The sequence below is a fragment of the Apium graveolens genome, chromosome 2 (genome assembly GCF_009905375.1).
Source record: "Apium graveolens cultivar Ventura chromosome 2, ASM990537v1, whole genome shotgun sequence".
NCBI lineage: Eukaryota > Viridiplantae > Streptophyta > Magnoliopsida > Apiales > Apiaceae > Apium > Apium graveolens.
The window spans coordinates 317,263,000-317,289,871 of NC_133648.1; the positions used below are offsets into that span (position 1 = coordinate 317,263,000).

At 32.4% G+C, this 26,872-nt stretch overlaps 1 protein-coding gene across 1 annotated transcript; it reads left to right on the forward strand.

The window, feature by feature from the left end:
- Positions 1–13,308: 13,308 nt before the first annotated feature.
- On the forward strand, positions 13,309–16,392 carry LOC141708881 (cytochrome P450 734A1-like). The gene is made up of 5 exons (XM_074512707.1): positions 13,309–13,794; positions 14,469–14,692; positions 14,789–15,039; positions 15,144–15,522; positions 15,633–16,392. Exons 1-5 carry the CDS (start codon positions 13,503–13,505, stop codon positions 16,089–16,091), a joined length of 1,605 nt encoding a protein of 534 aa, XP_074368808.1. The 5' UTR covers positions 13,309–13,502; the 3' UTR covers positions 16,092–16,392.
- The last annotated feature ends 10,480 nt before the right edge of the window (positions 16,393–26,872 follow it).

The following is a 26,872-nucleotide window of genomic DNA, read 5'->3' on the forward strand; positions in this document are numbered from 1 at the left end:
AAATCCAAAAGTGGTGTATTTTTAGCATTCTTTTCCTTAAAATTATGTTTATTATATTTATTCCTCTATTTATTTTTTAAAAAAACATCCATCCTATTATTATTATAATTTACTTACAAATTCAATTCGTTAAATATCTACTTACTCCCTGTGTTCCACTGAATTCTATACATCACTTTTTGACACGTTTTTCAATACTACTTTAAAGTATAACCCCATTATATTTTTAATTTTTTTTCCTTATATAAAAGTTTTATGTTTAAACGTTTATTAAGAAAACAGAAAAAAATATTATTTTATAAAAATCTCGAAATTCGTGGAAATAATAAACGTAGAGAAATCAACGAGACGGATGGAGTACATTTCATTCTATTACACGCCCCGTTCTCTTGCAGTGCAATAATTCGAATTTAAACGAGTACTCGGATGCCTCATCCGAATACTAAGTATCCCAAAAACCGGCCACTGACTTCACAAGTTCATAATCTTGCGTAAAAATGTAACACGACATTATTCACGAGGTTTTGTTTTTTGTGTGATATGAAAGCAAAGCGGGACTGGGATTCTTTTTCCTGCAAGACCCTCCAAAGTTTGTTATGTTTCTCATCAAAATCTTAACTTCACCATCTCCTCTTCTTTCCATACACACTTTTATACCACGTGATCTTTTTCTTTTCCTCTCTTCGTTTTTCACCTACTTTCCTCCTTTTTATTTTAGTTTTTTTTTTACAAATACAACAAAATTTCATTAATTTGAATATAATAAAATATGTTATGATCACGCAATCCAGAACTGTTAGATATTTCAGATCAAATTATCAGAAACTGTTAGATTAAATCATAAAAATTATTATATAAGAAGGTGTAATATTCGAATCTTACAAATAACATATTAAATTTACAATTTATATTATATAATATAATATAAAATAACCGTGTATTACATGAGTTATATACTAGTAATTCTTATATTCATTTCTTAAGTGAATTATAACGTGACGGGCTGCACCCTAAAATTTGTTTATATTAATGTTTTGGTGAACTGGATTTTAAATTTGTAATATAAGAGCAAATTTACACAATATCTTTTAAATATAATATAAAATAATATCATAATGATGTAGAATATTATTTTAGTATATCAACTCCAATAAAAATGCCTCATAATTATGTATTTAATAATATACTTGAATTACCAATAGAGGGAAGATAAAACAGGAGAGTGGCGATTTATATAAAAAAATGAAATAACTTTTATCGAAAAAATAAAATAGTATATATATATTGGTACCTTAAAAACGGTTTTCTAAAAAACGGTACTAGGTTTGACTAGGCTAAGTCAGGGATTAACGAGTACTAGGTTAAAAACTTGGTAAGATAAAATAATAATTTTTAATTTTAACATTTTCTTAACTTAAAATATTTGTAAATGATATATAACGTGTTTAATTATATTTCCAAGTATCTCGAAAGAGCATTCAATTAAAAACTCAAAAAATTTAAACTACTAGTAACTTTTAACCTTAGTATGCATTTAATCTGTAATATTATATTACATAAATGACATGCGGCATATTTAATTAATTTTTAAAATTTTGGCTAACCTTTTACCATAATTTTGGCACTAGAATATTTAACAATTATCTTTTTTTTTTGTTAGAAACTAGTACTCACTCCCGAGTTTTATATTTGAATTACTCATTTTTTTTGAAATTTTTATACTAAAATCAAGTTTTTCCAAATTTTTCCGAGTAATTCAAGTTTTGTCCGAGTTTGTCCCAAGTCAAGTAAAATAACGAGTTATGACCGAGTATATCAAAATACTCAAAATAAGGTTAGTTCCTTAAATTTAACTAGATACATTATTTCAGGACATTTTTGGATTTGCTTTGAGGACTAAACCTTATTTTGAGGAAAAATGTCAAAATTAAAGATGCTAAATGAACATTTAATGTTCAATAAGCAAAAAGAAAAGATTCATAAAAATTAATTGGGGTGAAAGGATAAAGAAGCAATAATAGAAGTACAGAGAGGAAGTGATAAAAAGAGGCCAAGGCTAAGTAGTAGCTGGACCAAGAGAGGCCAGGCCTGGGCTACGCCTATGAGTTGATGTAACGAGCTGATAAGATCTTGTAAATCAACGGTGGAGATTACAAAAACTACAAAATAGCTGCAGCTATAAATGATTGGGGGTACATTTTTGACAGACATAATATATGCATGCCATAAAATAATTACTCAGAGACATGTCACTCAACCGACGAGTCACACTGTTTGATTGCGTAGACGATAACTCAAAAACTTAAAATCGGAGATGAAGCAAGTCAAGTCTTTTGTGTTATTATTCTCCAACCTTTACTAGCTTTGTCACCTCAATAACTAACCCTCTTTCTCTTCATATTGCTTTTAAGCCTTTTCCGGCTTTTGTTAGGATCATGTGGTTGACATATTTATGCCGTTTAAAGACGGGATCCCTTGTTAAGTAACCAGTTTATCTATTTTAAAATTTTAATTAACCCAACATTTAGAGGAAGGTTTTGCATATATTTTATATTATATTTCAACATTTTATGTTACTTGAAAATTTTATGAAGGGATCGTAGAGTTGTTTACGCGCGTTCATCTTGTTAAATATATGATTTTATTGGGGCTTTTTTTTACCATCTTAAGGTTTAAGATGAGGTGATTAATCAACACAGTATTAGAAGTTAGTCTGTCGGAAGGATTAAGGTTCGATTTTTAGCCACCCGAACATTCTCACAATTTATGCCCCAAAAAATTATGAGTTACAAATTAAAATAGAAGTTAGGAATAGATAAACAAAAAAAGACAGTAACAGATATTGAACGAGTATTTTTAGTTAAATCACATTAACACCATTAGTTATGATTTTGATAGAGTTAGTTTGAAGTTAATATGAAAATATTCGCAATAATGCAATATATAAAATCGTATTTTTAAATTTTTTTCAAGCCGAGCTTGAGCCTATTTCGAGCCGAACTCGATCAGAATATGCCGAATAGTATATTGATTATACTTCTTTCAGAATTTATACTAAGATATACATTATTGGGAAATTGTGTTGCATTGTAGAATCCGGAAAGAAGTAATGCATGTGAAAGAAATTTGAAAACTATGCTAAAGTTTTGTAATTGGTATTAACATACAAATGGATTAATACGTCAAAAAAGATGTAGGGTTGCTTCAAAAATCCCATCCTTATTTGAAGGATGAATCTAAGGGAGATAAATTATTAACAAGTTGGAAAAGATATGATTTGAAGGTGGGGGACTCAGCTGGATATTTAAAAAGATATCCCTTGTTTCGGTTTGTCCTTTGCTAAGTCCCTATTTATTATATTCACTCGTTGTTCTAAAAATCCCCGATTTTTAAAAAAATCATTGATTAATACCTGATTAATTCTTAAAAAATATTTGGCCGATTTATTTTTTGAAATCCGATTAATATTTATAAATTATTTATATATTTCATAATAAATAAGGTAAATATATTAAATATTATTAAAATATTTAAATATATCCGATTTTTGTTCCGATTAATCCCTCCGATTAATCCCCGATTTGCCGATTAATCCCTAGTCGGTACCCAAACCAATTAGTGCCGATTACCGATTTTTACAATCATGCATTCACTACAAAATTTTTGATAATCATCATAAAGAAAATTCTTACGTGAGTGTTTGTCTTGCACTTTTATACATGGGTATATTGATGTGTTAGGATTTTTAAGAAAAGTCATGTTATTAAATTGAGCACAAAATAGATGCGATGTTGATAACATGGTAATTTGAAATACTTTTATTTATAAATTTATGTGTCATAATTATTAATTGAGTGGAATTCAATTAGACCGTTGCATGTGATATTTAAGATTATTTTTTAAAACTCACTTAAAATCTGACATTTTTCTTTAGAGGAAGGCCATCACAACAATTTTTACGATTTGTTTTAATTAAAAAATATTAAATTTGTATTATTCATCTAGAAGCATCAATTAAAATACGAGATTAAGCATTATACAATAATTTGAACATAAATTTTACTCGCTCTATCCCAAAATACAAGTTTCTTTAACTTTTCATGCATATTTTAAGGTGAATAAAAAAATAGGCCCGCAAGGGGTTGACTCAGTTGGTTAAAAAGAGGAAAACTATCATCTTGGTCACATGTTCGAATCCCACGAAAGGAGAATTTATAATTATGCGCGCATATCGCACGTGGTTTGCAGGCTACTGCGCGAGCACGTAGAATTTACCCAGTGTGCAACCGAAGGGTAGCGGCTGCGGTTTACTAACGATTAAAAAAAAATAGTTTCACATTTTTTTGATTTTTTTTCTGAATAAAAATATACATACTAAATTTTAATATAAAAAAGAAATTTTAGAAAAAAAAATGCGGAGTTATGACTTTATACACCTAAAAATAAGCACAAAAAAATAAAGTAAGTGATATTTTGGGACGAAGGAAGTAAATCTGTCTAAGAGCATATTGGCTTAACTAAGTGGAATAACCATTCTTCAACAACACTATATACAAACTAGTTAGATAAAATTATAATTGAAAAGAAATCTAATTCAATAAATATAGTCAGAAAATTATGATTATCTAATTTTTTTACTAAGCATATTGTATGTGTTAAAATTTGTATTTGACTTATATATGAAATTTTAGCTAACGTCTGCCTAAATTGATTGTACATAGTGTGTATAATAGAGAAATAGATTTTGTTTACAAGTGACACATAAATAACCAGATTTTCTGATAACTTGACAGAAGCACCTAATCATTAAATTCAAGGAGATAAAATCAAAGCAAGTGAAAATTCTGGAAAGAGGAAATACATAACTAACCATATTGAATGCAGTTGTTATACATACCCTGTTTCACAAACTGCCAAAGTTTCTGCATAAATTCTTCCACAGAAAATACAGTTTTTTGGGCAGCCTTTTCTGTTATCATCTGACACCTAAAAGAGTGGCTAAATCAAGAATATATTGGATTTATCTCACTACTAGATAGATACACACATTTTAGCTTTGGTTGTCTAATTAAACATGATTTCATAAAAATGTTCTGAATTTTTTTTTGAATAAAAAATTAGTTTTTGAATTTTTATTCAGCAAAAGTTTCTTTTTAAAAAAAATAGATGGGATTATGTTATATTTGTACCATAAAATACGTGCAAAAAGTAAAGTGAACTAGTAAATCGGGACGGAAAGAGTATTTGTTTCTGTTAAAAATAATATTGAAAAGTTACTTTTTTATATTTATATAATTTCACATCAATAATCTATATGTCTTAGTAGACATATTTCATATTTTATTTACATATTTTAAGTAAAGATTTCAATGATATTAAAGAATAAAATGGGATAATGAAAAATTAAAGAGATATAAAAATGAAGAAAACAGAGAACTGGGGAGAAATAAAAGATATTTAGGTAGAAGAAAAAATAAGTGGAGATACATTTTTTATAACAATAATATAATAAGTTAGTGGAAATTGCCGAATTATTTTCGAGGAGATATTAAGGGAGTGAGGTTATTAGTTGTCCCACATCTTTTTTGGAGAGCAGGTTGTTAGTACATAAGCAGCTTAGAAAACTCCATTAGTATGAGACATTTTGGGAGTGATCCAAAAATAAATTTGTGCGGACTCGGCCCAAAATGGACAATATCATACTAATGTAGAGTTAGACCTGCTTAAGAAGCCCGACAAGTGTTATCAAAGCTTCAGCTTACAACGGTCCAGAACAATATCAGTTGGTCTTCCAAAAGGCAGATGGGCTAACTCAGTATGAACTCAAGGAAAAGACTGATGAGCCTCTAATACGGGCATTAGGGAGTTAGAAAGCTAGAAGGATTCCGAAGGGGGTCAGGGGGAGCCGGACCACACAATCAGGATGCATAAACGAAGGTGTGAAGGTCGACGTGTGAAGGGAAAGATTATTAAAAGTTGTCCCACATAATTTTTAGGAGGAGCGGATTGCTCATATTAAGCAGCCTAAAAAACTCCATTAGTATGACATCTTTTGGGAGTGACCCAAAAATAAATCCTTACGGGCCTAACATAAAACGTAATCTACTATGACATGTTTTGGGAGTGATCAACAAACCTAACCTAAAACGTAATGCGAAATGAGGCTGCTTATTAAACCCAACAAATGATACATGTCAAATTTGTATAAGTCAAAAATTATACTTTACTCTAAAAATTGTTAAGAATAGTTTTTCTTCTTAAAATAAGGTTTGCTATTTAACTAAGTTTTGATGTGTTGTACACTTGGAAGAATAAAAAATTCTTAAGAATACATTTTTGTACTTATTTTATTTTGTTAATTTTGCTTAATAAAATAATATAACAATACGAATGAATAATGTTTCAATTTTTATATATTTTTAATAATACATAAGTTACCCATAAGAATTTTTTTTTTATGTAAACTTAAAAGTTTCACTTATTCACTTCAAAAACTTTAACTCTAAGTATTATTTTAGGTTAACGGGCTCTAAGTTTTATCAGAAAATATTACAAAATTAAAAGAAGTACTTTAAAAAGAACTTCCTGCTGGCTGCATGTGCAGTTTATTCGTTTTAAGTCAAAAATTATACTTTTGACTTTAAGGTGGATGGATCAGTGTAACTTAAAAGTAAATTTATTTAAGATTTTTAACTAAAAATTGTATATATATCATTAGTACAAAAAATAAAAAATAAAATAAAATACAAATACCTATCACAAATAAAATATGAGCTAACTTTGAGCTAAATCACATCACATACCTATGTTTGAGATGCCAGGGGATTTTTCACTTTATCTAGTACCTTCAATATCAGCAGGCTTTATTGGTTAGATTAATTTGGTCATTTTCGAAAACTCCATGTATTCTTTTATTGTCTGCATATTCTACCTTGTCCTTCTTCTCAGACCATTGCAGATTTATAATTTGTGATCAGTGCAACTTCTCTTTATTGCTCATTTTTTGCTCCAAAAGTTGTTAGGAACTGGAGTTGCAGTCAGTGAATTGGCATTCCTGGATGATATCATATCTACTTTGAAGCATTCACTCTAAAACTAAAGCAGATTCAGAACTTATATGGATCTGTAAATAAGGAGCGGAGTGTTGTATTAGACAGTCTAGAGCTTAATTTGCATACCCGTGATTCTGAAAGCTGTAAAATGTAAATCATAAAGCTATTCTTGTGGTACTGAAGTATCAACAAAACATCTATGTATCTTTTGCTTCAAGTGTAGAATGGTGATTTAATTAAGTGTTAAAGGAGGCCTAGATTGAATCATTATTATTTTCGACGCTTACCATTATCATCACTAGAAATTGTGGACAATAATAAGTATAGGTGGATCGATATCATGTTAACTAACCAGTTTTTAGACGGTCACACGGACAAATGAACTAGTAAGTGTGATCAGGCATAGGTGTGAACATAAATTGGTATTCAGTTCCGTCTCCTTTTTAGAGACCCTGAACTACGTAAAAGTTTAGGGGTCCCGAAAAAGTCAAAAAACACATATGTGAAAAATATTTTATTTATAACAAAATTTATTAAAAATGAATTACAGAATAACTCAGACAGAACCTCAGTCCGGTGTTGAAAATTCATGACAATATATATTTAAATTGCACGAAAATATGACATTTAAAAAATATTTATACGTATTTGATAATTTTGGAACCCTTTTATATTTGGGACTCTGTGCGGTAGAATTTCTTGCGCACTGTAACGGCCCGCACTTCCGGACCATTAAATCTAAATCAAAACTAATATAAAATACAATTTACTAATACGAAAATCTATTACAAAGGTGTCTATTACAAAAGCGCAGCTAAAAGCGGAAGCCCAAAAGTCAATCTACTCCCATACTAAGATCCTCGAACTCCAATGATTTCCAACTCGAATCTTATACGAAACCTGAAATATAAAAGGGGTGAGCTACAAAGCCCAGCAAGTACAAATTAACTAACTATTTAACCGGAAAACAATGGGTGTTTTAATAAAATGATTTCCCTCAAAACAATAATAATTTTGTAAAATATTTTCTAAAATAAATCCAACCCAAAGTTTTATATTTTAAAATTCAGAATTTAAAACAGAACAGAGCATATTTTTATAACAGATTAGAACTGCGTAAAACAGAACGAAACGATAATTCTTATAAATACCACAGTCTTGATCTACGGCCACACTTTGCCAGTAGCCGGCATCTAATTCTTATTCTTATTCTCATATACCACACTTTGCCAGTGGTCGGCATCTAAAGTTCAATAATTACGCGCCCTTAATAGGTATCTAAAGTTGCACACTTGTGCGCCTAATAAGGGTATCTAAGGCTAGTTCCGGAACTATAGCGTAAATTACGAACAGGTTCGAAAACGTAGAGACTGGGTTTCAAAAGATTCTCGTATCTTATTTCTTATACAGTTCGAAACAGAATTCTTATATCTTATACGAAATTCGAAAATCAGAGTATCAAAACTTTTCCGAAAATATAAGTAAGTCAAAAAGTACTTACCTCAAAGCCTGACCAGATCTGAATTTACTCTTTTTGACCCTCTAAATGATATTTTCTTGGAAAACACGAAACACGAAAGCTGAAGATAACGAAAAGACCTTTCCGAAAAGTCCAGAATCACTGAATTCTGACTTACGATGAATTTTCTACGAATTTTACAAGACTACTGATTTTTGCTGAGAAGAGCCCTACGAATTTTATTAATTAAGGCGGGGAAGACAAATAGGGTGTATTTATAACGAGACAAAACCCTATATCTTAACCTACAAGTTATCCATATTAGAATCTGATCCAAATTTTAGGCCCAATATTCTAACCCAATTTTAAATCCTAGTCCTTATCTAATTTTAATCTTTTTTATTCTATTATTCTTTTATTAATCGAATTCTAAAAAAATTACGGGATATTACATACTACCCTCCTTAAAAAGAATTTGGTCCCCAAATTCACAATAATCCTAAAGTTCGTGACACATCTACCCCTTGATCTACCAAAGGTCAAACTATGGTACACAAGATCGAATCCTAGGGAATGTATTAGTCTCATACCTAATACACTCCGAAAGACAGCCTGCTCTGAATACCAACTGTAACGGCCCGCACTTCCGGACCATTAAATCTAAATCAAAACTAATATAAAATACAATTTACTAATACGAAAATCTATTACAAAGGTGTCTATTACAAAAGCGCAGCTAAAAGCGGAAGCCCAAAAGTCAATCTACTCCCATACTAAGATCCTCGAACTCCAATGATTTCCAACTCGAATCTTATACGAAACCTGAAATATAAAAGGGGTGAGCTACAAAGCCCAGCAAGTACAAATTAACTAACTATTTAACCGGAAAACAATGGGTGTTTTAATAAAATGATTTCCCTCAAAACAATAATAATTTTGTAAAATATTTTCTAAAATAAATCCAACCCAAAGTTTTATATTTTAAAATTCAGAATTTAAAACAGAACAGAGCATATTTTTATAACAGATTAGAACTGCGTAAAACAGAACGAAACGATAATTCTTATAAATACCACAGTCTTGATCTACGGCCACACTTTGCCAGTAGCCGGCATCTAATTCTTATTCTTATTCTCATATACCACACTTTGCCAGTGGTCGACATCTAAAGTTCAATAATTACGCGCCCTTAATAGGTATCTAAAGTTGCACACTTGTGCGCCTAATAAGGGTATCTAAGGCTAGTTCCGGAACTATAGCGTAAATTACGAACAGGTTCGAAAACGTAGAGACTGGGTTTCAAAAGATTCTCGTATCTTATTTCTTATACAGTTCGAAACAGAATTCTTATATCTTATACGAAATTCGAAAATCAGAGTATCAAAACTTTTCCGAAAATATAAGTAAGTCAAAAAGTACTTACCTCAAAGCCTGACCAGATCTGAATTTACTCTTTTTGACCCTCTAAATGATATTTTCTTGGAAAACACGAAACACGAAAGCTGAAGATAACGAAAAGACCTTTCCGAAAAGTCCAGAATCACTGAATTCTGACTTACGATGAATTTTCTACGAATTTTACAAGACTACTGATTTTTGCTGAGAAGAGCCCTACGAATTTTATTAATTAAGGCGGGGAAGACAAATAGGGTGTATTTATAACGAGACAAAACCCTATATCTTAACCTACAAGTTATCCATATTAGAATCTGATCCAAATTTTAGGCCCAATATTCTAACCCAATTTTAAATCCTAGTCCTTATCTAATTTTAATCTTTTTTATTCTATTATTCTTTTATTAATCGAATTCTAAAAAAATTACGGGATATTACACGCACTCTAATGGACGACCCTGTTGATATCATGTTAACGATATCAGTTAACTAACCAATAATGAGAAGATTATGAGGTTGACAAATGAATTGGTATTCAACTTCTACAACTACAATGAGGAGGACAAATGGATTGGTATCGTATTAACTAACCAACTTTAACAAAACCGTAAGGTGTTACCAGGATATTTTCATGAATGATATATTATTTTTAACAACGATAAATTAAAGATCCGGAAACAATTCAATAGTTTAATATTGTAAAGTAATTTTTTCACTCTTATCCTATAAAATACGCCAGTAAATAAAATTTCGCAATCCTATATTTATTCCAAAAATCGGTGGCGAAAAATAGGTTGGTCCGAAACCCAAAACGAGTACACAAGATGTTACAAGGAACATCGTAAAAGCGGAACCAGTATACATACACACATAACTGAAGAACAGAAATTAGGTAGGATCGATGAAGGGTACATGAATGAAACATGTCTTGGGAGTATTAAGACAAGATTTAGGGAGCTGGGGTACCTCCTTGTTGAGTCAACACATAGCATAGTTCCCCACCAAAAACACACAAAATAAACCCCTTAAATAGACAAGCTTTGTTCCCATGTGCCTTTTATTTAAGAGCAACATTCCAAAAAACAAGTAACCACCCCCCCTTTCTATATCTCCTCCCCCTAAACCTTCTTTCTGGGAACAACAAGGAAGAAGATAGGGAGTTGTGTAGTGTTTAGACACAACTCACTATACATCCACACACAAACACAAGTTTGGTAATATGTGCGGCGGCGGAATCAGACCGGAACTAAAATTAATCATCGCTAATAATGACGCCGAAACTAAGATTAAAATTTATAGTTCCGTTCATTTCTATATATTTTTTCTTTTTTGTATGTCACATTCAATTCTATACATCTGAAAAGTTATCAAAAGTAGTAAAATTTTATAATATAAAAATTAATTACACCTACTGTTTTCTTTTACTACACCCACTTTATAACTTTAATATTTATTGATTCCACCACTTTACCTATTTTTCTTATTTTTCCCTACTAAATTATATTTCTTTCTTAATTCCCGTGCCCATTTCATTCGTATAGAATTCAATAAGACGAATAGAATACTACTATATAACCAATGATCGCGGTTTTATAAAAAATCAAGATTTTCAGTTTAGCCGAGATTTCAGCTTACGATTACTCTCCTGGTTCCGGCCTTAGAATAGGTGTAAAGATGTACAGGAGTTAATTGTTTAAACTTTTTACATAGATTTTCTGAAAATAGTAGTACTGTAGTACATTATTAGATTAATTGTAGCGTCCACACTTTGATCAAATTAATCACTTTAAAGCATGTATGTACACTGTATAGTGTAGAGTATCTAAGAACTAAAGTCTGACTGTTAATGGGCCTGTTGGATTCAGAAATGTGCTCCTATCTCTTTCAACATTAATCTTCTCTACTTCTATTTAATTACATCATGCCTAGTTCTTAAACCTCACAATCAATTGCTTCACCTGTACTAGGATTTAAGTCATTATAATGTTGTATAGTGTTGTTTTAACAATTGATTTAAAGAAGGATCCGAGTTCGTAAGAAGCGATTGATGTAACTATCTATCGATAATTTCTTCTCGGTAAAATAATTAATGTGAAATCTTTTATATGAACCCGCGATTCATACGATCACTTAATTATCTTCGACTGTCACTTAAAAAATCGCTTGTGAGGAGGTGGTCTCGGAATATGATTGATATAAGTTAATAGTCTGAATTATATACCAGAACTCAACAAGTAGAATCTCGATAAATTACTAATCGATTAAGTTAAAATTCTGAAAAAATTAAAATGTTATGTTGATAATAGTCCATAATTATTAAGCTACAACAATCATTAGGTTTATATAGTCAAGATTTGCAATTATTTCAGGATATAATTATCAAGTTTCCCCTTAATTATATCTATACTTAAAAAAGAAGAATGAAAAGAAAAACGAAAATCGGATATTTATCCATTATGCCACAATCAACAAACATGACAAAATAATAAATGTAGTTGTATAATCTCCAACAAATTCATGGTCACAAACATTTAATGCTAACTGTAAACAAGTATTCAATACTATACAATTATTCAAAATTAGAGATTGTTAGCTATCCTTGAAGATCCTTTTCATTCTGCTAACTCTTAACAAACTACATGGGAAGAAATAATGCTGGTATAAGAACTTGGTCTTCGTACGAGTAACAATAAGTCATATGTTCGATTCTCTTTCCGGTTTATCTCTTTCCGGTTTATCATTTATACTACTTTTTGGATCAAAAGATCGGGAAGAAATCATAAATTGTTGTTGCATTTGTACATATTCTTATTTCCGATCTTCCTAGTTTGGCTCAGTTGGTTAAAAAGTGGATAACTGTCACAGGTTCGAATTTCACGGAAGAAAAATTTATGATTATGCCTCCTAAGCCAGAGCATGTCGCCTAAATGCGGTTTATCTTGATTCACGTGGTTTGCATGTTGTTGCGTGATCCCGTGAGGTTTATCCAGTGCACACCTGAAAGATAGCGGCTCCAAATCCCTTACCATAAAATAAATAAATAACACTTTAGAACAATAAAATAGTGTTGCAGTTGTGCGTATTCTTATTTTTTTGAATAATTAGATTAAAAAAAGGTTTATATTCCTAAATACATGTCCTAACGAATTTCGGAATAAACATAATCGGGCTAAGCGATAATCGAATCCCGAACTTTAAACGACAACAGATTAGTCCTTACCACCTCAACTATCTCGGTGTATTCTAGTATCCATGAACATGATAAAATTTTATATTGTATTAGCTATGAATTAACAATAAGTTAATGTAAATGTAGGAATACAGAGAAAACAAAAAGCAGACATTACTGAGTTGACCCTTATAATCCCAATGGCGGACCCTACGCCGTTGGCATTGCCAAACAAACCTTTGCTTCTCTCTTCTCCCTCTCCTCTCTATAAATACTAAATTACTACTTGCTGCTTGTTGCACTATAAATAGTCCAAGCTCACACCTCACCAAAGCAGTTAGTTATTTTACAAGCTGCAACAAAAAAAAAAGATTACAACAACACACACATTTGCCTTGGCCTAGAGACATCACAACAACTCGAAACCATGGTGATGGATCAGTCTTACTACCAGAGCTGGTGCTGGTTATTTGTGAGTGCAACGGTAATATATTTCGCGGTGAAGATTATGGTTATTAGGCTGTGGTGGAGACCGCGAAAAATTGAACAACATTTCAGTAAGCAAGGAATCAGAGGCCCTTCTTATCATTTCTTCATTGGCAATGCTAAAGAAATCGGTAGCCTTATGTTTAAGGCCTCGTCGATGTCTTTTCCTCCGTTTTCTCACAATATTCTCCCCAGAGTGCTCTCTTTCTACCACCATTGGAAGAAAATTTACGGTACTTTTATTACACGAATCATTAGCTTTATTTTTTCGGTTTTGCTTAACTTAAATTTTGATCGATATGGTTTGTTGAAACAAAGTTACTGCGCTTTTTAGAGCTGTTTAGCTACTTTTCTGAGCTCGGATTCTTGGACGAGTTATCATACGTTAGCATTTCACAACTATCTTCCTTGATGCTTAAGGCGTTAGGATAAAAACTTCTTACTTTTTCAAGATACAAATTATATCCTTTTGCTCGAGAATTCTGGCTTTTACTTTTGCGAGCCATCTAGTCAGACATTTTTTTAGCGGAAATTAAGTTGGGAAAATTTGGAGGTACATGGTGTGAGAGAGGTGGCATCAACTTTACTCGAGGATTTTACGACTTTGTAGAAAAGCTGATGATCCTAATTTCATAAAAAAATCGCTTTTTTATTTATTTTTCGACAATGAAATTGTCTGTGTTTGATGATGGCTTATGGTGTTGAGTTGTCCTCTTCTTTTCAGTTTCATTTGTTTTCTTCCCTATCTTTCTCATCATTTTTTGACAGCAAGATGAATTGTAGGGTCTACATTATCAGTTAGGCTTTCTCTGAGTTAGTTGTTGTTTTGTACTATCTCATTCTGTTATGCTTTCTACTTGAAGCTCTAAACATACTAATGGTGATTGTGAATTTTAATTGACTGCAGGACCAACATTTCTGGTGTGGTTTGGTTCGACGGTTCGACTAACAGTTGCTGATCCAGACCTTATTAGAGAAATCTTCTGCTCAAAGGCTGAACTCTACGAGAAAATAGAGGCGCATCCATTAATGAAACAGGTTGAAGGTGGAGGCTTGTTAAGCCTCAATGGCCATAAATGGGCTCACCACCGGAAAATAATCGCCCCTACCTTCCATATGGAAAATCTCAAGGTATTTACTTTTACAACTTTGTTATGTAATATTCGGAAAATGTAGTTTAATTATTTATCGGGGGTTAAATTAGTTATATCCTCGACTTCTGTGTAGTTATTGATACCGGCAGCGTTAAGCAGTGTGACGGAAATGTTGGAGAACTGGTTACCAGAATTGTCCAAGTCCGGTGAGGAGGAAGTGGAAATAGAGGTGTCAAAGTGGTACCAAACCTTGACGGAAAAGATAGTTACCAGAACTGCATTTGGCCCGAGTTATGAAGATGGCAGCACAATTTTCGAACTTCAAGCTCAACAGATGGCCTTAGCATCTCAGGCATTTCAGAAAGTTTTCATACCTGGCTACAGGTACTCATCAGTTTCACAGAGTTAAATATGATTACTTAAAATTATGATTGGACTGCATTAATTTTTTTTATTAAGATGTTAAAATTTGTATTTTTCTGTATCAGATTTCTACCTACGGAGACGAATGTGAAGTCTTGGAAATTGGAGAAAGAAATCAAGAAGTCTCTATTGGGAGTAATCGATGCAAGGAGAGCGAATTGGGAGAATGAAATGCTGGAAAATAGCCCGAAAGATTTGCTAGGCCTAATGATTCAGGCCAGCATCAAAGAGGAGAAGGAATCACTGATAACAGTCCATGACATTGCAGAGGAGTGCAAGAGCTTTTTCTTTGCAGGCGAGCAAACTACCTCCAATCTGCTGACATGGACCACCATCTTGCTAGCAATGCATCCACAGTGGCAGGCGATGGCACGTGACGAGGTCTTCCAGGTGTGCGGTTCACGTGACACGCCCACCAAAGATAACGTTTCCAAGCTTAAGACGGTAAGATTTATTGATTTGTTTCCTTGTTCCTCAAAATGCTCATAATATTAAAATTTTTGTTTCCCTAAGTTCTTTTTTTACTAAAATTGGTTGTATGTTGTGATGTGCAGCTGGGGATGATTCTAAACGAGACTTTGCGACTTTACCCTCCAGTGGTAGCAACCATCAGAAGGCCAAAAGTCGATGTGGAACTAGGGGGCTGCAAGGTCCCCCGGGGAACTGAGCTATTGATACCAATCCTAGCAGTTCATCATGATCAGGCAATATGGGGAAATGATGCAAATGAGTTTAATCCTAGTCGATTTTCAGACGGGGTAGCCCGAGCTGCTAAACACCCTGTTGCGTTTATGCCATTCAGCATCGGAGTCAGAACATGTATTGGTCAAAATCTAGCAATCCTACAGGCTAAACTAACCCTTGCAACAATCCTACAAAGATTCAGATTTAGATTATCCCCACAATACCAACACGCGCCAACGGTGCTAATGCTTCTATATCCTCAATATGGGGCACCAATCATCTTTCAACGCCTGTCACATTCTCGGATTACCTACAATCAAGATTCGTAAGAAATTTTGATATATATTTGTCCGAATGCATCTATGCTAAGCTTTCTGTCGATTTTAAATCTCAATTGCAATTTAGGGGAAGAGGTTATACATATTTTTGTACATGCCAAATATCAGAAGGTTGTATCTTTGGTGATTCTAGAAATTTAGGATTTTAGTTGGTAGATTTGCAGTTAGCTACTTCAGCTTACTTAGCCATAACATTTCCTGAATGTATGTATTGTACATGTTTTAAATTACTAGTTTTTCTTTATAAATCGCAGTTTAACATACTTTTGAAGACAAAATTGTGTCTGTAAATAAGATTAAAGTTTCAAGTCTCAATCTTTCAATGTCAGTAACTCCAGTCTCCAGGGCATTAGCATTTTCATCACTAGCTCTCAACCCTGATTTGCAGGCAATTAAGTCTGACTAATGTAGAGGTCGGGGCCAAATATTGGTCCCTCGCGTATATTAATTTTCTTTGAATCACTTTATACGCGCTATAAAGGCATACACATAAGGTAAACTTAGTCACCATCTTGGCAACATTGCAGATAAAATTAGTTCAGAGACATTTGTCACCGTCTTAACTCCCCAGCCATGAATTGAAGCTGTAGCAGTTGATTTGGTTGTGTGATTATATGCCATTGGTTAGATATGGTTAAGTCTTAATTACTAGCAGACATTTATCAAAATTATGATTAATTTCGCGGAAGATCCAATTACCAATACAAAGCTATCTTCACACGATAATTACAGTTCTCCAGAATCTTGGTTCAAGTGTAATGCAGAACTTTGTGATTGATTTGCTGGTTTCTCTTTGTGAAGTGTGGTTTGTTTTTGAATTTGAATTTGAGCTACCCAAGAACCAATCTATTATACTACTACTAACTGTAAGTACATGTAGTGGGGTAGTCTTAAAAGTTGAGTTTAGCCTTTCTTAAAGCAAAACTTGCACCAAAACCGGCATCCTTTTGTACATTTACATACTCTTGTTCTACTCCAAATCAAAATTTACAGTGTCCAAGAACAAGTATTGTTCTTTTTAAGCAAAGCTAAAACACTTCCAAGTTCCAATATGAATACGGGAGATGGTCAGGAGCAAACGATTGATAACAACATATCATATCGCAGAAATTTAACTACTGTGTAATGTACTAGTAAGAAGATTCAAGAACACAGTTCTTTTTTTTATTGTTTCATTAATTTCTACTATGTTTCGGGATCTTCTGGTGCAGCATTAAGCTTGTTACAGATCCTCATGAAGATGTGGGGTTGGGAAATGGAAACCAATCCCACATCTACTCTCCTTTGTTCTATATTGGTGTCTGTATTTAGAATGAAAACATGCTTTGTTGCATGTGAACCCATTCTTAATAACACTAGTTCTGGTTTCTTATAATATCCTACAGATATGGACACACCCTCCCATGACCGAAACATCGTTGCATTTTAAATGGTAGCTTTACTCTTCTTTGCCAGAAGATGACAACTAAATCTTGAATAAAGAAGCTAGTTTATTTGCGCACCCTTTAATTGAGATTACGCATTGTTTCTTCCACGTAAACAAAGCGTTTGGTGTCAGAGCCAGCTTTCTCAGCTCAACTAGATTATTAGATTCTAATATTCTGTGTTTGTTAGTATATTACTGAAATGTTTGAGATTATGCAATTAAAGTTCTGTCTTTGATGAGTAATTTATGCGATTACTTGGTTAGCGGTAATCATAACCTAATGTAATTACTTTAGTTAGTGTTTTATACTTAAACTTTATTGCACAGTGGCTCAGCATGCTCCTAGGAACCATCATGGCGTTGTCTCCCAGGGAATTACTATATGACAACTTAAACATTCTTATTTAAATTCTCCTCGAATGAGAAACATGTTCATGCCTTTATAAAGTAATCGACACTTACGTGCAAGTACGTGCAGATAAAGAACGCAAAGGTAGCTCATACAAAATAATTCTGCAGAACTAGCAATAAAAGAATTCATAGCAGTAATGTAACTTGTAAAGATAAAGGTGATAAATTTTCGAGGTAAGTGACAATAACTTCTTAACAATTATCGAGTTTTTTACAAAAACAGACTGCCCTTCTGCAGTTTCTCTACTAAAACCCAAGAACTAACGAAATCTAAGACAACAGGTTTATCAATCAAGTGACAAGAAAAGTTGAGACGCTTTTCGTATATTTGGATTATATGTTGACAAGGTTCTATGAAAGAATCCTGAAAAAAGACCAGATAAGGAAGAAGAAGAAGAGGACAACCAGGTAGGCCAGAATTAATATTGATTCTAAATCCCAGTGGCCAGCTCATGGCCTACATTAGTTGTAGATCCCCAGTAAATGCTAAAGATTTATATATGGTTGTTGCAGAGTTTAATACTACTGCAATTCTTTAAATTATTGAAGTATTTGTTTATCATTTAAGAAACTTTCGCAAGTACTAATTTCATTCAATCTCGATGTTTCCTATTGATGCTCCAATATCTAAACCATTGCGCTGGCTAATGTCTGCTCTTTATTGATCTGACTTAATTCTTTAGTAAACAATGTGATTATTTGGGAGTTGAGACTTTTCTCTGTATGATTGAGCATTGAAATGGCACTTTGTATTATACACATGTACATTAGTAGCAGACAGTAAGATTATAGCTTACATTCCTGATCTGTTTTCTTTAAGACCCTGGTATAATTCTGAGGAGACATGACCAGTCTGATAAAAAGGAAGTGAATTTAGCAATTTTTAATTTACTTAAATGTATCGGACTTTCAGTAGAGCTATCGGATTTCATCTGAGATTAAATTTTGGCACGGGAAGCTATCGTTGCTTCTTAGGATACAATGTACTACTCTGACAGATAAGTTGCAGCCTGATCACTGATGATAAAACAATAAACTGATACCAAAAGTATGAGCCTTGTAACATACATACCGAGGATGTCTCGTGATCTCATTGCTGCACTGCAGATTTCAGAACAATGGCCTTCTTAACATCACTTGCTTTAGGCTCCCCTGTTCAAAACATTGAAATGTATCACTCACTTTTTAAATCTTAATCCATAAAATACAACATATGCATAGTCTAATTATTGAAATGATTTAGCCATTGACGAGAAAGACAGAAGGCAGATCAACAAGGTCCACAGGCCAACTAAAAGCTGTACAGTAATCTCTCCCTGTCTATACTTTGGAGGAGACAGAGTCACATGGGAGTTCCAATCACAAAATTTGCAAATAAGACAATAGAAAAGGACCCAGTGTAACCACATCAATGCACAATTTTTTAAAAACTCAGATGTCAATTTTGTACTGCAGCAAACAACGTTATTAGTTTAGTCTTCCATCTTGATACCGTTATCAGTTCAGTGACCAACTTGATATATTAAGCCGACTTTAGTCACCAAAACCCGTCTTCCATCACATGTCTATTCTCTTATTATAGGGATAACTAAAAAAATATTCCCAGTAATAAACCAGAAAAAAACTAGCTCTCCTATTTTTCATATATTATCCGAACTAAAACTTTCAAGAACAGATTTAGACTCAGCTAATTCATCTCAAGTTTAAATAAAAATAACAATTTTGAATTACGAGTTCTTAAGTATTGTTTAGCAAGAACCTAATCATCTAAATTCCCACGTCTATCGTTAGGATAATCCCCAGACACAGAGCTAAATTTACCATGATGTCGGGATCTAAGATTAACTATAAGTGCCAGGTTATAGGATAGTGGTTCTTCTCCATAAACAGAATTACAAGCTGAAACCTATGAACCTAAAGGCAAGAGTTGATAGGAGTAAAGGGTAAAGATAATTCTAAAACAAATGCTGAAAACACTAAGATATATGTAACCTGAAATGACTGTGATCCCTTACAAATCTTCCACATTATGCAAAACTTGAGCAGTGAGCATTATTCATTTGACAAGTACAGTGTACTACTATTGTGGATTCATTAAGAGGGTCAGGATTTTGTATAATTAGGTGGAACATCAAAATCGCGAGTAATTCAAGTAAATATGTAAGGTACATACAGAAACTAAGTAGCCATAAATGGAAAAACAATTCTAACTACAAAACGATAAATGAATTTTGGAACATACGGAAAAAAGCAGGAAGAAATATCTAATTAGCGCAATTTGTACACCAAGTCTTTTCCTAGTCCTACGTACTGTTGTGAAACACATTTGAGCTCTACACGATCCAGTATCCACAATAGAAGACTGCAATAATCAAGTGTATGATCCATACTAAAGGCCAATCTTTCGCTATCCTGCTTCTTGCAGATATGATGCTGGTATAGTCCCCATCTTCTATAAGGAAAAATAGCTCTGCATCACCTTTTAATGTTGAAACCAAAAACTAAAAGCCTCTGTTGATTTTGCCATGCAGATTGCAGAAGCATCAATATAGTATCCTTAACAGTATCTATAAGCTGCCTAATTGTATAGACATAAGCGAAATATTTTATAGACCTCACCAGATTCTCTTATCTATATTCATAGCAGATAACAGATTTTCTTGAAAGCTTATGATCCCTATACGAAAAAGAAAACACCTTTCTAGAATGTTTTAGAGGACTGTTGATAGTTTGCAACTTCGAAGAGATATTAACAGTAGTTTAGAGAATGAGAGGTAAATTTATCTAGCAAAAAAAAGAAAAAGAATATGGGAAACAGTTTGAGGATGTTAATTCCCTCAAGTACAGAGAGATTACGGTATAGGGAAAAATTACAAATTTTGGCATTCGTTCCTGTGAAAGATTTGATACTAACATGTCAAGACTGGTGAAATCCTAGCAAGTGCAATAAAAAACCCACTCATCATGACTGTCACAGTGTTCTGCATTATTAACAACATCAAACTTCACTCTAAAAGGTAAAAGGAGGAAGAGAATTATATTACTAACAATTCCACTGCCTAATAGAGATCCTTGTGACAGTAAAAACTAAGGTCTTCGAATCTATCAAATGCTTATCATTTGAAATATAAAGTGACAGTGAAGGTTTGTTACCAGTGATTCACGTTCCCCACTTGAGGGTCCTGATACATAATGTGCTTGTATGGTGCAGGAGTATGCTCGCGACCCTAATCAATGGATTTTTCCTGCCAGTTCCGCTTTAGTTTGAGAAAAACAAAGCTCCTTACATCCCCAGTCATAAGAATTCAACCTCAATCAAGGACCCTGTTGACTGTTGTACTTTGTTTTAAGGAACATGAATGATAAGGCCTGGGGAGACTCAGAATTGCTACTGATAGCAACACTGCAAACACCAACAGTGCATACACTAAAAATCAGCATCAGTAGGTTCGTAGCATTTAGCTCGTAAATATCCAGAAACTATTTTGTCTCGTTCTCTCCTCATTCATTTTCATAATACAAGCTGTTCTATCATTTGAAAGTGAATATCTGTATTTTTTACCAAGCATTTTCAGTAGATGCAATTGGTTTTAACATTTACCTTTTTAGCTAATGGGCAGAGAGCAGCTTGATGAATCATACCTTCTTTCTCAGTTGCTATAAATTTCTTCCAACTCCCTTTTTGTGCTTCTACTTGAGAAAACTGATTCTTTTCAAAGCTCTGGGAAACCCTTTCAGGGGTTCCTGTAACCAGATATAATTCCCTTGATCAAAATCCTCGTATTTCACATAACGATACATATTTATGACATCATGATTAGAACTAGATTCTAAAGCTGGTCATGTAGAAAAAGAAACAAAATATCAAAACGGAGCTTAAATAGTTGAGTTTCACCAGAAAATTGCAGATGACTTAGTTATGAAGTGCATATAATTTAATGAAACAGAAGTATTAATTGATACAGCCAATTTGAAGTTTGAAGTATGCTGCATTCAACAGGACACTTAATATATGTTAAAAATAGCATTTCAGAATTTACTTGTCCTAAATCCCAATTACCATTCTGCTAACAGTGCTTAGCCCAGAAATAACTCTCTCACTTTCACTTCCTCGGATGATCCAACTAATTTGACCACCAAATAAGTTCCTATCCAAAAGCTTAAACACTGTCTGTCGCAAACTTCCTAGGAAGAAAAATCGTGAAAAAACTCAAAAACTCGACCAAGAACCAAACCGTTTGCAAGTTCAACCAAAGATGAACAAGGCCTTAAGAACTCATTATAAATTCGCGCTGTCTTGGATATTATCTCAGCACATTGCCAACAACACTTATGATAATACCTTATTTGCACAATATCTCCAACCTACTTCCTAGTCCCTTGAACCTCATACCTACACTGCTAACAACTCCAGTTCACAACAACATAACCTCCAATCTGCGCCAAACCAAAACATGAAATTAAGATCAAGTTCCGGGGCAAACTAACTACAAATCACCTGCAGTCGCAATAGTAAAAATCATCTGTTTGTCGTCCCAAAGCTAAATTAGTTTGTATTTGAACGAACACAACGTCTTTGCAATTGCAAACAAATTAAGAGAGGTGCAGAGCAAAATTAGAAAGACCTTAGCCATGCATAGACTAATATTGTAAAAATTACATGCATGCAACTAAAACCCTAAGAAACTGGAGACAAACGCATGCAATGATTTTGTAAAACACGATTTTTTTTTTTATTAAAGAACGGAGGCATATAGTTTATACAACTTAATGAAAAAATTTGATGACAAAACTGATATATCAAATAAGTCAATGACCTTGCGGCGCCGACGACAACCACGAGAGGGATGTTTGGATCATGGATGAGTGTTTTTTTTCGTATTCTCTTTTTAAGCATTTTCGGTCAATAATATAATTTTATTTTTAATAATTAAGCATCTATTTATACTAACCTATTATAAGTAAAATAGGATATAAACGGTGAGTTTAGTTGGTCGGTTAAATTTTTTCAAAAAAAAAATCACTTTCTAAAAATATTAATTATGATTATATTATTAATTTATTAAATTAATGCCGTCATGAATACAAACACCACCAACTAGGCTACTCCTGCCAATCTAACCAACCACAAATGCCCACCGATGCTCATTTAAATTTAAAATAATATAAAAGAATTAAGAACAAAGTTTATTTATAAATTTATTTAAAACTAATTACATAATAACTCATGCGAGACCCGTGTCATTTTCTAGAGTTTCTTTTATGCATCATGCAATTATAATGTTCTTAATTATTTTATTATTAATAAATATTGTACAATGTCTAACGTATATCAAATACAAGTCGATTGTTTTTCAATTTGTATTATTTCCGTACAAGACATAACAAATTACACAACATTTATAATATAGCTCATTAGCTATATATATATATATATTCTTATTTGTGTTATATAATTTTTATTTAATGAATGAATATAAACATAGTAGTCAGTGCACGTTTAAAGTGCACGTTTAAAACGAAACGATTAAATTTAATATGTAAAATGTCGTTAGTATGTTCACAAAGAAATAGCTAAAAATTAACATATATGTTGAATGCAGAGTTGACCAAAATTTTTGAATTTTATTTAAATTTACTATATGTACCGGTATATATTATTACCGAGTTCACTACTAACTTACTATTAACTTACTCAATTTAAAAGATAAAAAATGCATAACTCAAGTCAGAATGACTTACAATCATAATATACAATAATGTAAAATTTACAGTACTGTTAATATAAAAGTTGATTTTAAAAAAAATGTTGGTTTTTGAAATTCAACGTATGTATGTATGAAAAAATGGTGATTTTTTTTATTTACACTACTGTTAACAAAATAAGATTAAGTTATATGTGTGTGTGTCAGCATGTAAATTATCGTATGTTACATTTCTTAGTAAATTACGATGATTTCAATTATTTATATGCTAAATATCTGATTTATGTACATGCATAATCATAATTAACATCTAGTGCGACAATTGATTACTTAAATAACATGCATTTATAATTATTCAAAAATTAAAATTATGTAATAAATAAATTGCAATAATTTATGTATGGTATTCACATTATCACTGACAAAAAATCCATATCTATTTTTTATGCAACTGAATATCAATCATGGTTGTAACATAAAATAAATTAAATATTGTAAAGACTTATTATTGATATTCATGATGTTTTTCAAGAATTCGAAAGAAAAATTGTAATTATATCGTTATAAACCGTTTTTATGTTTTTTTTTATTATGACTTTAATATTTTTTCATATAATAATTTGAATGGTGTGTGTGAAAGAAAAATTAGAACCGTGATGGAGATGGCAAGTTCAATGTTGAAAGACAAAGGTTTGCCAAATAAATTATGGGCGGAAGATATCTACACAACAGTGTATCTTCAGAATCGGTTACCTACAAAGGTTGTTTATAATAGAACGCCTCTTCAATTATGGTGTGGGCATAGACCATCTATTTTTCACTTGGTACATAGATGTAACATACACATCCAAATATTTTCGAGTGACTTACAAATGGTCTATTCCCATATCATAAATGAAGAGACGTTCTATAATAAACAACCTTTATAGGTAACTAATTTTAAAGATACATTGTGTAGACAATTTCCGCCCATAATTTATTTGACAAACCTTTGTCTTTCAAAATTGATCTTGCCATCTCCATCACAGTTTTATTTTTTCTTTCAAACACACCATTTTGTTGTGGTGTATGTGAAACAGTCATTTGGTGATTTATTCCCTCCACTTCATAAATTTTTTTAAATTTTGATGAGGTATACTCAGTCCCGTTGTCGATCCTTAAGTACTTGATTTGACATCCACTTTCCTTTTCAACTTTGGCTCTTGAATTTGTTAAAAACTTTAAATACCTCCAATATTTTATCATGGAAGCATACCCAAGTCATTCGAGAGTAATCGTCAATAAAGAGAATAAAGTACTTGTTATTGTGAAGTGAGGGCGTTCTCATTGGACCCCAAACATATGTGTGTACCAATTCTAATTTATTGGATGCTCTCCATACTTGTTCAAAATGAAATGGCTTTTGAGACATTTTTCCCAACTGGCATCCTTCACATACACATGTAGTTTCCGGAATCACAGGAAGTCCCTGGACCATATTTTTGTTAAAAAGTAACTTCAAGTTTTGTATATTACTATGCACAAAACGCTTATGCCACAACCATGTTAGTGCATGCATTGACTTTTCTTGTATTTTTTACTACCATTGAAGGGAAAAACATTTTTGTTGCATTTTTACGCAAGCAATGTTATTTCCTTTTGGATCATAGATAAATGTCTCTTTTTAAATGAATTGAATATCCATTTTGCATCATTTGAGGAACACTGAGTAAATTTTGATCCAGACTAGGGACATGGCGAACGTTTTTGATTTGCCATTCTCCTTCCTTTGTTTGAATAAAGACAATATCGTTACCTTCAAATTTCACTATTGCTCCATTGCCTCATTCTCACTGGAACTTTAACAGAGGGGTCTATTTTCGGTGAAAATATGAGAGTGTTTGGTCATATGATTAGTACAATCACCATCAATAAGTCATGCATCCTTCTGATTTGTTGCATTTTGACATGCATAAAATAATTTGTTCTCATCTCCTTTGTTTCTGATATACTTGCTTGCTGATTTTGGACCATGCACTCCTACTAGGTATAGTTGATTTTTTTATAATAAGTGCATTGAGGTTTTCCCTTAAACCAACGATTCTTTTCGGCATGATTTATTTTCTTGCAAATCGAACATGGAAAAGTTTTTACGTTTCTCTCAGATTATTTGACGTTGCTAAGAATGCATCTTCTAGGTGCTCTTCCTATTCTATTTTTCTTGAAGGATGAAGCTTTGTGCCTTGACTGAAAAACTCCTTCATGTGATGTTTCACTTCTTCGTAACATCCTATCTTCATGAATTTGTAAAAATGCAATCAACTCCGATATGCTTAACTGTGTGAGATCTTTTGATTATTCACAGTCACAACTGTATCAAATTTTTCAGATAAGGTAACCAACATTTCTCTAACAACTCTTTGGTTGGTTATATTTTCACTGTTTGATTATAATTCATTCACCAATTTAATTACTCGACAAGAGTAACATTCAACAGTTTCTCCATCTTTCATTTTCAAGTTCTCGAATTCACGTCTCAAGGACTGAAGTTTTATGGCTGTTATTTTCTCATTTCCTTGGAATTCTGCTTTCAAAATGTCCCATGCTTGTTTTGCAGAAGCAACATTTATTATTCTGGGAAATATTATATCTGTAACTGCAGGATATATTTTGGTTGATGACTCTGCATCTTTTTACGTCTAGTCAACCTGTGGAGATGTTTCTGTGTTGAGTGTAGCCTCGGTTTGAGGTATATCTTTATCGACAATATCCCACAACTGTTGTGTAGCTTGTAGAACAACTTTCATCTTGATACTCCAGAAATTGTAATTTTCTTCATTAGAAATGGGAATAACTTGTTGTTGAGGAAATATCATCGTTATATATTATATTGCAAAAGTAAATATAGACCTTTTTGATCTTAAGGCTCTAATAATATATCTTGGATTTTTGAGTTAATTATGTTAATAGTGCAGAAAAGATAAAAGAAAATGAACGTGTTAAGTGTAATATATCTCTTTAGCTTAATTACAACAATACTAATCAGCCTATTTATACTTATAGGCTGACATACAAAATTAGCAAGAACAATAAACACCATCAATATCTAATGGTAATTATTAATTAGCATTTTTAACCATTATATAACTTAATGGTTTACATTAAACAATTTATAATCATTTATATTATTTACTAAATTTAGATGTTCTTCATTATTGAACATCAAAATTTAAGAAATACAACATATTATG

Coding starts and splice junctions, on each gene's coding strand:
- LOC141708881 (XM_074512707.1), top strand. CDS start 13,503: ATGGTGATGGATCAGTCTTACTACCAGAGCTGGTGCTGGTTATTTGTG. Junction 13,795..14,468: donor CCATTGGAAGAAAATTTACG/GTACTTTTATTA, acceptor AATTGACTGCAG/GACCAACATTTCTGGTGTGG. Junction 15,523..15,632: donor ACGTTTCCAAGCTTAAGACG/GTAAGATTTATT, acceptor TGTGATGTGCAG/CTGGGGATGATTCTAAACGA.